The sequence below is a fragment of the Megalobrama amblycephala genome, linkage group LG15 (assembly GCF_018812025.1).
Source record: "Megalobrama amblycephala isolate DHTTF-2021 linkage group LG15, ASM1881202v1, whole genome shotgun sequence".
NCBI lineage: Eukaryota > Metazoa > Chordata > Actinopteri > Cypriniformes > Xenocyprididae > Megalobrama > Megalobrama amblycephala.
In genome coordinates this window covers 23,314,016-23,328,967 of record NC_063058.1, presented here as the reverse complement: position 1 = coordinate 23,328,967, position 14,952 = coordinate 23,314,016, and the positions used below count along the sequence as shown (strand labels likewise).

General features: G+C 37.5%; 1 protein-coding gene across 1 annotated transcript; it reads left to right on the top strand.

Moving 5' to 3' along the window:
* Nucleotides 1–9,675: 9,675 nt before the first annotated feature.
* On the top strand, nt 9,676–14,651 carry LOC125247016 (junctional adhesion molecule-like). Its single transcript, XM_048158180.1, has 4 exons — nt 9,676–9,694; nt 13,571–13,915; nt 14,023–14,379; nt 14,533–14,651. Exons 1-4 carry the CDS (start codon nt 9,676–9,678, stop codon nt 14,649–14,651), a joined length of 840 nt encoding a protein of 279 aa, XP_048014137.1.
* The last annotated feature ends 301 nt before the right edge of the window (nt 14,652–14,952 follow it).

The following is a 14,952-nucleotide window of genomic DNA, read 5'->3' as shown; positions in this document are numbered from 1 at the left end:
CTTAGTCCACATGAGGGGCCCCTTTGATGTCCCAAGAGCTAGGAAATTGGGCCCTCTGTTTTACCTTGGAGGGTAACAAAGATGTCAGAGTGTCTGTTTTTCTCTGGACCGGCCGGAGCCGAGGTCAGATTACAAGATTCCAGATTTTAGTGACTGTCCTGATAAGTGTGCATATGCTACACGTTTGTAACCTGACTACTTCACCTTTCATACAGGAGACACTGGAAACAATGGAGAAACATTAAATGCTGGAGAAACAGAAAATGCTTGAGAAACAGGAGGATTAAAACTGGGGAGGGTCAGTGATAAGGGCAATTTTCAGGCATTACCTCCTCAAACAAATCCAAGAAACTTTATCCATCACTTCCACGTTGAAGAAGGTGGTATGGCATGCCATATCAAGAAACACACGGCTGTGAGCCTCGAGGGTTTGCTGCCCCTGCTCCAAGCAAAGCAGCTCAACTGCAGGCAACTCCATTACTTTTTCTTAACTCAATTTGAGGGTCCATCTTTCAGTCATGTAACATGGTTGTACATAAACTCGCATGATGAGGAATACTTCAAGGAACAAACTTGGAACTCAAACAAAAACTCTGGAGAGAACTACTTTTACAAACTTACTCAGATGACGCATTGATGAAGACAGACCCCCAATGGCAGAAAACTTAGAACTTTAGTAGACAGATCAAACAAAGGGAGCTAATGAGAATTAATGGACAAGTGGTGAACTGGATGACTAATGATGACAACTCAGGAGAACTAGGTCACACAGGACTGAACCAAAATACAATGAAACATAGGAGACAGATAATACATGTCATGAACAAGAACACAGAACGACTGACTGAAACAAAACATAATGAAACAGAGCGTATATGTTAGCCAAAGATATAGGAAGCAGTCAGTATTTCATGTTTCAGTGATTTTTTTCTGATGGTATATCACTTTTTTCTGTAGGTCTTAATACAGCAGTACTGCACTGGTGCAGAACAATAGCTATTGTGTTGTTATTTTATGGTTTTATAGGGAAGTGTGATAACAGTTTGGTGTTTCAAAAGGATTGTCAAGTGTCTATGAGCCTCTCATAACAGGCCAGGCGGGGTAAAAGTCCAGCATCATTATTTAGTCACAGCCCATTGATCTCTTTATGCCATTACAGTCTGTTTACCATTCTTTTACAGTTTAAACTAGCAATGAAAGAACATCTCTCAGTGGTTTGGAAAGATCACAGAGCTGATTTACAGATCTTACCATAAAGATGTTTTAGATAAAGATTAACCATAAATACAATACAACACTCACACATACATCCAAACTGGATGCATGCATATACAGTTAGCTACACTTGTAAAACACTCTCACATATATCTACATTCTACATGCACATGCATAATATGAAATCATGACAACAAAACATTCTTTGAAGTTTGCATTTATATGCAAGTGATTTCAAGTTGATGTGTGCAAAAGATAATATTTAACTTGATTATATATCCTGACCCAGTTTTTTTCCCGGAAGAACAAAAGCAAAAGCTCTGCAGACAACTTATGAACATGAAGGTCCATGAACGACAATTTAAATTTTTACAGTAATTTATGGCAAAAAATATTTTATTGTATATATTTATATATTTGAAGATGAACCTACATAGAATTGCTACTATGTCTATACTCCTGATGATCTCAGACGGTATGTATTATCAATTTATGCTATGAGTATCTCTTTTTCTTGCTTTCCATTTATCTCATACAGTATGTGTGCATTTAGGACACCCTACTTGAAAACATAGGTCACAGCTACTGTAATTTGAGAATATTAAATTGATAACGTAGCAGCAAAATTCATGATTTAAGACTGCTGTGGAAAATCAAATGTAGCAAATTAAAATGTTGTGACTTTGTGACTTTAAGTTTATTTTATCTTGTGTACTGTCTCTGATAAAGAACAAAAATGAACATTAAATTACTAACATACATTAGTAGCATCAGTGTTTTCCTCATGCTTTGCCAGAGCAGAGAGAAACACCTGTGTTGCATTAGTAATCAGGGATCAAAATTTATAAAAGGGCTGGAGACATGGGCTGGATACAGGGATAATTTGCAGTATTGCGGTTTTTTCCAAAACTAAGTTGGGTGGCCAATGTTGAATTCCGCAAATGCTGTTTCCCACATTTTATTTCAATTGTTGTGTGCATTGCACATCTATGTTGGTGGATTTTCATGGTTGCTGGGAAGCCTTATTTAATGTGTGTGATGACTGCATGTCCCCTGGTGTTTTTTGTTTGTTTGAGAATATGTGTATGTGAGTAGAGGTTATGCAGGCAGGTTATTGTTATGTATTGATGACAGTTATGTAGTTAGCTTTAGATGGTAGGCAATGTTTATTTATGCATGCTATTAAATGGATTTATTTATGGATGTTTATGTCTTTGAGGTTTGCTGTGTAAATTTGTGCATGTTGAAGAGTCTCGAGAATTAACTTAATGTATGTGTGTCACATTAAACTTTGAAACCTCAGGCTGAATATGCTATCCTGCGGTCTGGCTTTCTCTGCCTCCTCCTCAAGCTCCTTCACCACCTTGTGCAGGCTTACCCCCACTATGCCAGACTCAAAACATAGTTGCACCATTGCTCTGCTGGCAAAGCCCTGGCATCTGACCTCCATGGGATAAACCTTGGCATTCCAGCCTACCTCCTAGCACTCCACAGTCAGCTCAGAACATTTTTGATGTTTCCTTTCATGTGCTGCTGTAACATTTTCTTCCCGCAGGATGGTAAGCTCAATGATGATGACTCTCTTATCCTCAACTGATCACATGACAATGTTTGGCTGGAGAGTGGTTATTGAGTGGTTACCAGCTGCTTTTTGAGGTCCACCAACATTTACCATTCCCTCTCGGCTTTGTGCAGGGTATTTCGTTCTAGTGCCAGTACCCAGTAAATGGTGCCTGGTCTGACAAAATATGATAGTGTAAACTTTGGCATCTCAGGTCCGTAATTTGCTGCTACTCTACCTCCCTCCAAGACTTCAGCCAGCTTGCTTAATGACTTGGTTGTGATGCCACCTAAATTGTCCCTGTGTCGGTGCAACCTTGCATCCTAAGAGGATGTTCTGTAGGCTTGCCTTGATGTTTCCACACAGGGAACAGCCAACCTCGTCCCCAAACTACTGGGTGAGGTTTAAATAAACTTTTTTTTCTTTTTTGTGATCACCTTTTTTTTTATTGTTTCTAAATCCAACAAAACATTCACTCAAACAAACAGAGAAGGGGGAGCAACAAACACACCATCAACAATTCCACAATCCAAAAGAAAAAAATACCCTACATGGTCATTCCTCTATACAATCCAACCAGGCCTATCCCTATCAATTTGTGCTGTTGCATATTCATGTCACCACTTTAAGGAGGCTATGAATCCAATATTTTTGCACACGTGCGGAGCAAAACAGTTTTTTATTTTTGTCTTTGCAGCTGTAAAACCAGCAAACAACATTCTCTTTTTAATGAACTTATACAGGAGTTAGAATCATCAATTGAGAAGACATAAAACTGGATTAGAGATGTAACCAATTTGTAGTAAAAAGGACAAAACAGAATTCACATGAGTCCATAGGTTGACAACAATTGGACATTCTCAAGACATGTGGAGAAAATTGCCTGATGATACAGTGTGACAGAATCCTTTTAAAAGAAAAGCAAAGTAAATCAAAGTATTGAAGTCAGTTGAAGGGAATATAAAAAAAATAAAATAAAAAAAAAAACAAGAAAAGGGAATGACAAACAACTATGTATAAAAACCACACATTACCGAGACTGTAGGTCTGAATAAACAACAGAAACAAATGTTGATACATGACTGGTAGACTTCAATGCAAAACATGTCCCCTGGCCCACTGAGAAACATAGTGGTCGGACCTGCTCTCCATTAGCCTGCAAAAAAAAAACATAAATAAAACGAGTCATTATTATTTACCAGTCAGCAGACAAATGTACAGAACAAGGGCAAGGTTCCAAAAAAATTAACAGGTGTCCATGGCCACCCTGTTATTGTTCTCTTCAGGGCAGTTAGGATCACCACAAACTTCATCATTAATTTTCCCTCACTGAAGCTAAAGGGATGGAGACGGTTGGCTTCCCGCTGCTTTGTAGCACTGCAGAATACATCTTCAGTGACAACGAAGTGACAAAATGCTCTGCTTTTTGAGGAGAGTCAAGCATCATCTGCTCACCTTTGTGCCGTAGTTCAATTGCCGCCGGATAGATGAGGGCTAGCAAAATATAGCTGGAGACCGAGTGCTGTCATCTTCTTTAAGACTAGATTAAAGCTCTTTCTTTTGGTAGTTGTGGCTGGACTAATATCTGGAAAAAAATAGTAGCATGACATTGTATTTCACCAGATACTCCTGCTGAGCACCCTTCACGATCGCTGACCTGTCATGCCATCTTAGTGCACGGAAGATGAGAGTATGCGGCCGATCAGAGTTTTTCCTTCTGTCGTATACATGATAGGCCCGGTCAGTTCACTTTGGTCCAGCTTCATCTCCAGTCCTACCTCGTAACCACCAGGGATGCCTGGGTCAATAATGAAAGCATAGCTGTATAAATTTCATATTAGCACTTATGATTATTTGCTACCTTCAAACCAAATGTTACAAAACAACCAGCTCTGCGTTGTCTTACCTTTATAGTGCACCTTGTCAATGATACCCAGCATTTGCGTTTCCGAAGGGGTTAGCGATGAAGTGTCTCTTGTTTCCCCTCCCGTTTTCTTTACCTCCTTTGCCTGTATAGCAGCTTTCTTTTTTGTTTCAATTGCAAAAATGGTGAATTTTTTCTTCACGGACTCTGCGCTACGAGAAACGCCAGATAGGCTACCGCAGACACATTTTTGGCAACTTTTGCCCACTCTCTTTCCTTATCTTTGTGAGTGAGCGAATAAAACAGGCTTCACCTTTTCAATGGAGCTTATCAAAATTTCGATCCTTGCTGCACAGCGTTGTTTGTCCATTTTGGTTTTATTTTTACCTCAGAAGTAGTTTGCGCGCGTCGTTGGTTGCTTGGTAACAGACATGACAGTTGACTACCGAACTCGATGGAGCGGTTTAAGATTTCCTAACTAGAGATAAGATGAGATTTTGTAAGACAGGATAAGAATCCTAAATCAATTTAAGATTTGCTTCTGTAATGCAAATTTGTGAAAAATCCTAAATTACCTTATCATATCTTAAGATCCAGAGAGATCTGAAGAAGGACATAAAGGGAGCCAAGCACAGGTACATGCATATTGAGGGATACTTAAATAACAACAATCCCCGACATCTGTGGAGAGGTATTAAAGCCATAACGGAAAACAAGGGCCGCAAGCAGATGATCAGCCAGGATCAGGCACTTCCTGACACATTGAATCAGTTCTTTGCCTGCTTCGACTCACAAGGTGGCGGATAGATGGTCCAGCTATCTCAGCCTGAAGAACAGTCGCAGCAGAAGAAGACTCTTGCCCTTCAATGTCACCAGGTGAAATCTGACCAAGGAAGATCGACATCACCAAGGCTGCGGAGCCGGAATGGGTTTCATTTCAGACACTGAAATAATGTGCAGACCAACTTCCATGAGTGTTTCAGGGCATCTTTAATCTCTCCCTGCAGCTCACTGTAGTCCCTGTCTGCCTCAAATACTCCATTATTGTACCTGTGCCTAAAAAGTCAGCTGTTACCTGCCTCACTGACTGTCGCCCAGTTGCTTTGATCCCCGTCATCATGAAATGTTTCGAGAGGCTTTTCCTGCAGCACATTAAGAACATTATACCTCCTGAACTAGACAGCTACCAGATTGCCTACCAAGGGAACTGATCTACAGTGACACAGTCATCATAGCACTCCACACCGTCCTATCCCATCTGGAGCTATCTAACACATATGTTAGGATGCTGTTTGTCGACTTCAGCTTTGCTTTTAATACAATAATTCCACACAAACTGGTACACAAACTCCATAATTTAGGTCTGCCAACCTCACTATGTTCATGGATTTGAAATATTTTAACCAACAGGCCACACATGGTAAGAATAGGGGTAATATATTTTCTATCCTCTTTCTGAACACAGGCACTCCACAAGGATATATGCTCAGTCCAGCCCTTTTCACTCTCTCATCACACTAAACTAAAGAGGTTATTTTGGACTTCAGAAGGTCCGGATGGACAGCACAAGCTCCACTGTTCATACGGGGGTGGAAGTGAAGCGTGCAGATAACACCAAATTCACATTACATCAGACCTCATCAGGGCTCTTAACACATCCCACCTGGTGAAGAAAGCTCACCAAAGACTTTTCTTTCTCAAGAAGATGAAGCAAGCCAGACTGTCCTCTCGGCTATTGATAAACTTCTATAGGAGTGCCGTAGTGAGTTTGTTACTGTGTGGTATGCCAGCTCCACAGCACAGGACAGGAAGGACTTCGCCCGGGTGGTTAAAACAGCACAGAGGATTGTGGGAACTCCACTTTTCAGACCTGGATTTGATGTATGCAGAAGTACTACAGAAGAAGGCTAGACATATTGCCACAGATTCCACCCACCCAGGTCACAGATTATTTGTCCCCCTGCCCTCAGGGCGGAGATACAGGACTATGAAAACCCACACGAACAGACTGAGAAACAGCTTCCTTCCAAGAGCTGTGACCACATGACATAATTGCACTTTATTTTGCTGTATTTGCTGCCGTTTACTGTTGTATATTGTTGTCTATTGCTGTCTGTTTAGTTCTTCAACTGAGATTAACCAGACAGAATTTCATTGTACTATGTGAATCATTCTATAATTAGGGGTACATGTCATGTCCATTGACTCTATTATCAATTTTACTAATTTTTCATTAACATTTCACTTCAAGCAATGATCACTTTTTATATCAGGGGACATTTCTAAGTCATTTAATGCAAAAGTCCAACAGATACCAATCTTTTATCTTGCAAAAATGGCATATTCTATACTGTAATTAGCTCTAAAATACATGTTTCTGTATACATTTCTTATAAATATTTGGCCAAAATAATCCTGAAATTATGAGAAAGGTGTTTTTAAGAATATTTTGCTATTCATCTACATTAAATCATCCATTTTGTGTATATCTGAGAAATCAGTGTCAACTGTGTTACTCCATATAAAAACCCCTATAAATCACCAATGGTTTGTTCCAAAGTCACATATCCAACATCACGTTATAACCACGATATAATTTCCTTTTTTGGGAGGAAATTTGAAGACAGTGTGGGAAGTCATAACTTCTCCTCTTTAATATTTTGTCTATATTATTGTCTGCACATAGAGTAGATTAATTGACCGTCAACTGTGTTATCAACATGTTCTGGCGAACTTGTGTCACTGTCACATGTTATATTTATAAATATATAGAGAAAGAATATAAAAGCATAAGTTAATCAAGGTCATGTACTAACTAGTCCCAAGGTCAGCAGTTTGCACAAGGCCCTAAAATGGCCAAAATGTCAACTACGTTACCTATCAACTGTGTTACCCGTCAACTGTGTTACCCATCAACTGTAACATGGTTGACAATGTTGACAAATCAGTGTAAATTTTATGCTCACACTGAGCGTTGATGATAAAAAAAAAAAAAATGACAAACTATTGTCATTACACAGAAATTACATAGGAAATGCCTAAAACCATGATTTGCATTTCAATACATAAACTTAACGGATCTAATCACGGCCACACTTTCTATGAACTCAGTATCCATAATATTATATACACATTATATTCACATTTGTCAAGGATTATAAAGCATTCAGAATTCCTCAGGATTGACTTAAACCCAGATAACAAGCAATGATCAAAATAATGTTAAATCAATGTTAATATGTCGACGTTAACCTCATTGAATCAAAATCACTTTTGCACCCTCAATTAATGATGAAAAAATGTTGAAATTTAAAAAACAAAATCAGTTATAATGTGATGGTTCAACATCATGCTTGCATTCTCAGAAAATGAAACACAACTACAACTGATTTAAAGCCACACAGCCTGAAATCAACTGAAAATAAAAGAAGACAATAAATCTCTCAAGATCTCAGCAGAAGTTCTTTTTGAGAATTAACAGAAGTTTAGATGTTGATGTTTAATTGAAAATGTTTGGTCACCATTTTGGTGATCAGTGTTTCCTTTAGTGGGGCAGTTTGACTCTTGGCTTTTTGTGTGAGTTTGTGGTCTTTGTAACAGTGTTTACAAAAACATTCTTTGTTGCAAAGAAACCAGAAACAAAGATTATTGAGTGATATAGTTTTCTGTCTCAGAAACAGAATAGTTTACTAATCTTGTTCCTGACTAAAAGTGGTTATTTGTTATTAAAATATTATATACACCAATAATACTTTCTTGCCAAAGATCATATTCTGATTTTTTTTTTAAAATACATTATGGATTTTTTTTTTTTTTTTGGACACACAGACATTAAGAATCAGCATATAAATCTCAACAATGGTGACATCTTTCATGCCACAATGCATGGTGGGAGACACCATAGTATACAACTCATGACTCCCAGCATGCATTGCAGCATGAAGCATGTCACCATTGTTGAGATTTATATGCTGATTCTTGATGTCTGTGTCTCTTAAAATATTTTTAAAAAAAAATCATTTTAAAAGTCAAGATTCAGAATGTCTGATCTATAGAAAGAAAGTATTGTTGGTGAATGTAATGTAAACAATTAAAAACAAATAGCCACTTTTGGCCAGGAGTACAATTAGTAAATTAGATTTTGCTTTAAGAGGCTGAAAACTTTATCACTCGGTTATCGTTGTTTCTGATTTCATTGGAACAAATGATGTGTTTTGGTAAACACTGTTACAAAGACCACAAACTCAGACAAAAAGCCAAGAGTCAAACTGCCCAACTAAAGGAAACACTCATCACCAAAATGGTGATAAAACATTTTCAATAAAACATCAACATCTAAACCTGTTAATTCTCAAAAAGAACTTCTGCTGAGATCTTGAGAGATTTATTGTCTTCTTTTATTTTCAGTTGATTTCAGGCTGTGTGGCTTTATTTCAGTTGTAGTTGTGTTTCATTTTCTTAAAGTGCAAACACTGATTTAATGCCATCTCCATTGATTTTTTGTCGAAATTTCAACATTTTCTCAACAATAATTGAAAGTGCAAAAGTGATATTGATTCAATGAGGTTAACGCTGACACATTAACATTGATTTAACATTATTTTGATCATTGCTTGCTATCTGGGAACCTATAATATTATAGATTTGACATATATCTATTTCTGCTTAGTCATGACTGATAAAGTGTTATGATGTTATTGTATAAGTCTTTACAACTTGAAGTGTCATGATGCATTATAAAACTTAATTTGCCTTATTAATGAATATATTATATTATAGTTATAATATACTGTATATTATTATAATGTGTGTATGTTTAAAATGCTTTATGGATACTCAGTTCATGTTTACCGTAAACACTATATATTACAATAATTTCATGGAGTATTCATGAATTCGATATGACTCCATGATTTGAAATTAGCCTGCCATAATATTAAAGCTACAATGTGTAAATTTTTCACCGCTAGAGGTTGCCTATTCAAAACAAAGGTGTAGCTTGATGATGCCAAGTTTGAGCGCGAAATCTTGGGAGATGACGACTTCACCTCACAGTCAGTGGTAAAAAATCGGGACGGGACTCAGGCAGAAATCATGTTCATGGATGAGATTATTAACATTACTGTATGAAGCAGAGAAGGGCAGGTGCTGTTGGAGCTGAACGAGGCCGCTGGAGCGATTGCTAATGAGAGACGAGTAAGACACAGCTTGAGAGAAGCAGAACTTTCATTATGACACAGTCATCACTTCCACTTCTTCTGCTCTGTTTATCATATTAGATACATTTGAGTGTGTTGAAAATTATGTTATAGCGTTACTCACCAGTGATGCGCGGGTCAATGTATAAACAACTGACGTTTTCAGCTAACCCGCCCGCAACTCGGACCGCAAAGAAAAAAGGAAAATATTGTATCCGACCCACTTCCTGACCCGCATTTTTTTAAAAGTAGTAAATGCTCATTGTAGCGTCATTGGGCCATAGACGTAAGAACTAGGGGTGCGGGGGGGTGTGGCCGCCCCCATCCCATACGCCCCCCATCATTCATTTATTTCGTTTCATTTTCTTAACAATTAAGATGCTGCATGTTTTTATCCAGTCTAATCGAAGTGTGCGTCTCTCCCCCGACTTTCCCAACAAAAATCCCACCCCCTCCCAGAAAATACATAAAACTGACATTACTGAGCTATATGCGTTTAAAAGTAGCCTATTAAAATGGTACAATGGCATTGCTCAGTTCAACGTGTTGGGAAATCGGGCATTTTGTCCCGCGTCAGCATTTATTCAAAAGTTAATAACGCTCAACATTCAAAAGGTAAATAAGGATTTCTCACTTGTATTAGTAGGCTTAGGCTATTTCGCCACGTGAATGCCCAATTGAAGCTCTCACAAGCACAAAATGCAGGGATAGAATATGTTAATAAAGTATTTATTAACGCATTTTAGACGAACAAAAACAGGTAGGCTAAGCCAAAGACTGAGGACAATATCCATAAATAAATGTTCACAAATACCCATGAAAGTAAAACTGAAACCTTTAGTAAGTAGGCTAAAACTGAAAATTACAAAGGTTTAATTGGCATCTTTATTTCAAACGACCCGAATATCATTAAAAATATTTTTGGATGACTCGTAAGCGCGGGTGACCGCAGGCACCCGCTCATTTTGGATCAACCCGCGCATCACTGGTCCTCACTGCAGAACACAAGTTCAAAGGGGTGGGGTTGGATCTAGATCCAACTCCTCCCACTTTCCATAGCCCTAAACCTACCCATCTCCACCCCCTGGTTCTAGATCCAACTCATCCCACTTTCCATATACCTTAACCTACCCGACTTCGCCCCTTGGATCTCGAGTGTTCTGCAGTGAGGGGCTACTCGTTCGCACGGCTGCTGTGAGACACTGTTACACACTGCAGTTAGATCGATTTTAGAATATCATTTACAAATGCTGGATGGCTTGTGTTGATAAATGGCATGCAATTAATTTTAAAAAATATTGTATGATGGAGAAAATGCTGTATTAGGTACTTGACAAAATAGCTTTACTCTTGGAAAAATCAAGAAAACTATATTTTAACAATAATTAGTTTTCTGTCAATAAATGTAACCAATCAGTTGTTCCCTTGTCTAATAAAACATGTAAAATATTAAAGCATCTTTTGTGTTTCCAAGGTTTCTACAAAATATAACTGAAACTGACGCCATTGACGACACAGGCAACTCCCGTACATGTTCCGTATCCTTGGTTAAAATCGTGATTTTCTCATGATTTACAAATAGTTGGAAACATTTGGGATATTGTAAAACTTTTCTCTTTATCTTCTAATGTGTCCTGTCAACTGTGTTACTTTGTCTGTCAACTGTGTTATGTGTGGGTTTTTTTTCATAAATCTTTTAAATGTGAATTAAACCACCAGACCAAACCATCTTTGGATTTATGTTGAAGTTTCATTCTTCATGATAGCATCCCACAGAACGCCCATTATAAAGCCCCAAATTCATATTTTCAAATCAGTTAGAAAGAAAACCTCAAAAACTTTGATGAATAGACTCAAAAACCTTCAAACAAATGTGTTATCAAACATGTGGTACTTCAATTCATGTTTCATTTGACAGCATTTGTCCATAACACAGTTGACAAAATATTGAATCAAATGTTAATTTTCATTAACATATTTAAAAAGTCATTAGAGCTTAAGTTTGCCAAATAATTAATTTAGCACATTAAGGGGATATATTATCCAACCACCTAGTTTATTTATCAAAAAAAGAATACTGATTTCCTGACTTTTTGGCTGACCTGAAATGTACCCCTAAATATAGAATGACTCATGTACATGACAATAAAGTCTAAGTCGTTGTAAAACAAATCTTGCTGCATCCTTTATCATTACTCAAAGTAGCAAGAATGAATATCTGCATTAATTCACACAATTTAAGTTATAGTGGGCCAACAGCTGATTAGCAGAACTGTTTCAGTAATACAGTAATAATGTGAGTTAGCCGGAATCAGCTGTATTGAGTTTACACAATATAAAACACAAAACTATGTATTTTAAACACCTGGCAGAAATTATATACAGTACATCAGTAATGAATCATCTGTATGCAAAAATAATTTTCTTTGGCAGCACAGAAAACAGTGTTTTTTCTTTACATCACAACAGTAACCAGCTAAGTGTTTGAGGGCAGGTCAAATTAGATGTTGTTTGCGGACAGCCAATGAAGACCTGTGGTAGGCATTATGCAAATGTGTTACTTTGTTACTTATGCAAGTTATGGAAGTGAGACTGGAATTCCTGACAACTTTTTGTTTTGACAGTTCAAATAGACTCTTTCTTTTGAGTGACAGTAACTATTTTTCATGCAGTTTGATCTTTGAAACTTATAAAAGGTAATATTTGAAAAAGCATAAGGGGGCACATTAAGCCCTGATCCAAACGAGGAGCAAAACTACGGTGTAGAAGAAAATGTAACAGTTAAGTAACAGCAAAGATCATGGGTGCCCAATCGTGTTCCTGGAGATCTACGTTCCAGCAAAGTTCAGCTCCAAACCTGATTAAACCGAATAGGCTAATTAAGATCTTCAACCCTTGATCAGGGTTGGATCTGAAGTCTGCAGGAAGGTAGAGCTCCAGGAACAGGATTGGGCACCCCTGGTATCCACCTTATTTTTTGCATAAAAGCATGCACGGCCATTTGTAAATTGAATGTGTCTGGCTTCCAGTGTAATTTACTTCCAGCTAATTTTAGATATACAAAACACTGGTTATACTGCTTGATATTGCAAACTAGAATTTCTTAGCATATTATTTTAATGTACTGTCTTAATTATAAACATTATAATATAAACTGGTTTGTAGTGCAAACAGTTGTTTAATGCACTTTGATATTCTTCTCGTTATTTCCCTATAGAGTCTAATGAATCAGAAGTCTTGCACATTCACAGCTTACTTCCTCATGAAAAATATAGACATTATAGGACAATGAGCAAACTCAAACTGATGGTTTAAATACACAGAACATAATGACTAACCAAACAAGACACAGGTGAACAAACAACAATGAGAAGCCATGGAAACAAGCTAGACATGAAAACAAAAAGTGCAGGACACTATAGTTCATGTATGTACGTGAGGATAGCAAAATAAAGTAAACTGTGACATTTTATACCCAACAATTCTTCATACAGTGGACTACCAGTAAAATTGATAAAAATTTGGAACCAAAAATTATTCAGACACTTTGACCTGACCATGTTTTGTGTTCAAGTGTTATCTGACTTTTTTTTATTTTTTTTGATACAGTTTAACTCTGAGATCTTGTCAAATTTTATTATTTTAAAAAAACTCTACTAATGAATGAAATGTTCAAATTTTGGTTTGACTGTATATTATTTATACAGTACACTTATTTCCTCTGTCTGTTAGGCTTTCAGGTGAAAGGTCCCTCCGGTCCTCTGCTTGTTCCTCTGGGAGATTCAGTGGTTCTGCCCTGTTCTGTTGACTCATTATTACCAGTGGAGCTTCTGGAGGTGGAATGGAGAAGAACAGACTCGGAGACTCTGGTGCATCTGTTTCAAGATGGTGAGAGTAGACCAGAGGCCCAGCACCAGGATTATCATGATAGAGCTCATTTCTTCACTGAGGAGATTCAACATGGAAACTTCTCCCTCCTGTTGAACAGTGTGAGAGCTGAAGATAAGGGGATTTACAGTTGTAAAGTTCACAATGACCAGGATACTGATGAAACTTTGATTGAAATAAAATATGCTGGTAAGCTAATTGAGTTTGTGAACATTCTGGACAATATTTTCAATACAATTGTATGAAATATACTGTATTTATATCCCCTGCTTTGATATAAATGTTCATTCTTGCAGATCATTTTATAGTATCAGGATCAAATCACTCCATATCTGCGTATGTGGGCGAGGACGTCACTCTTAGCTGCTCCGTGAACTCTCACATCCCACCTGATGATATTGAAGAGGTGTCATGGAAGAAAACAGATAAAGATGAACATATCCTGGTTCTCCTCTACCAAGACCTTGAGATTAAACCGGATTCAGCACATGAGCGATACAGAGACAGAGTTGAGTTCTTCACTAATGAAATTCCTAAAGGAAACTTCTCTCTCAGACTGAAGAGTGTCAGAAGCGAGGACAAAGGAGTGTACACGTGTCAAGTGTTTGCTGGAGTTTTTTCAGCCAATGCAACTGTAGTTCTAGAACAACTGGGTGAGTCAACAGACAAATATGGAAATGTATACATTGTATTTCAATGGCAGCAGATGTTATAATCAGTCTAATATACCAGTACTTAACTGTAATGCTGTTCTGTGAATTTGGTTGAGGAGATGAAACTCTAGTGACTATTTCGGTTTCATTCAGGCCTTTCTACTTCACACATAATGGTGTTGATTCTCTGTATTACTGCATCAGGATCTGCACTTCTGTTCTGCTGTCTAATCTACTGCAGATCAAAAGATAAAGGTATGTTCAAAGTGTGAATTCTCTTATTAATTGTGAGAAAAGCTGCCTGGATATCACCTGCAAGCCTTTAATTTAGACAATATATTATCAGCCATGAAATCATCACATCAGTAATGCTCACACACCACTTGCCAACATTTTAAAAACATGACTAAAAAAAGACAAGGCTATTGTTTTATTCCCCTTATCAGCCACCTGGGGTCGCTGTTTCTCAATATTGTTAGAAAGGGGCTGTAGCCCCTATTGGAATTGTTAGTTTACTTTATTATTATTATTATTATTATTATTATTATTATTATTCCTTCCTAATGGGAGTAA

What these genes read in the sequence shown, in the direction of transcription:
- LOC125247016 (XM_048158180.1), top strand. An exon ending in GATTGAAATAAAATATGCTG is followed by an intron (nt 13,916 to 14,022) that starts GTAAGCTAATTG and finishes TCATTCTTGCAG; the next exon opens with ATCATTTTATAGTATCAGGA. An exon ending in TGTAGTTCTAGAACAACTGG is followed by an intron (nt 14,380 to 14,532) that starts GTGAGTCAACAG and finishes GGTTTCATTCAG; the next exon opens with GCCTTTCTACTTCACACATA.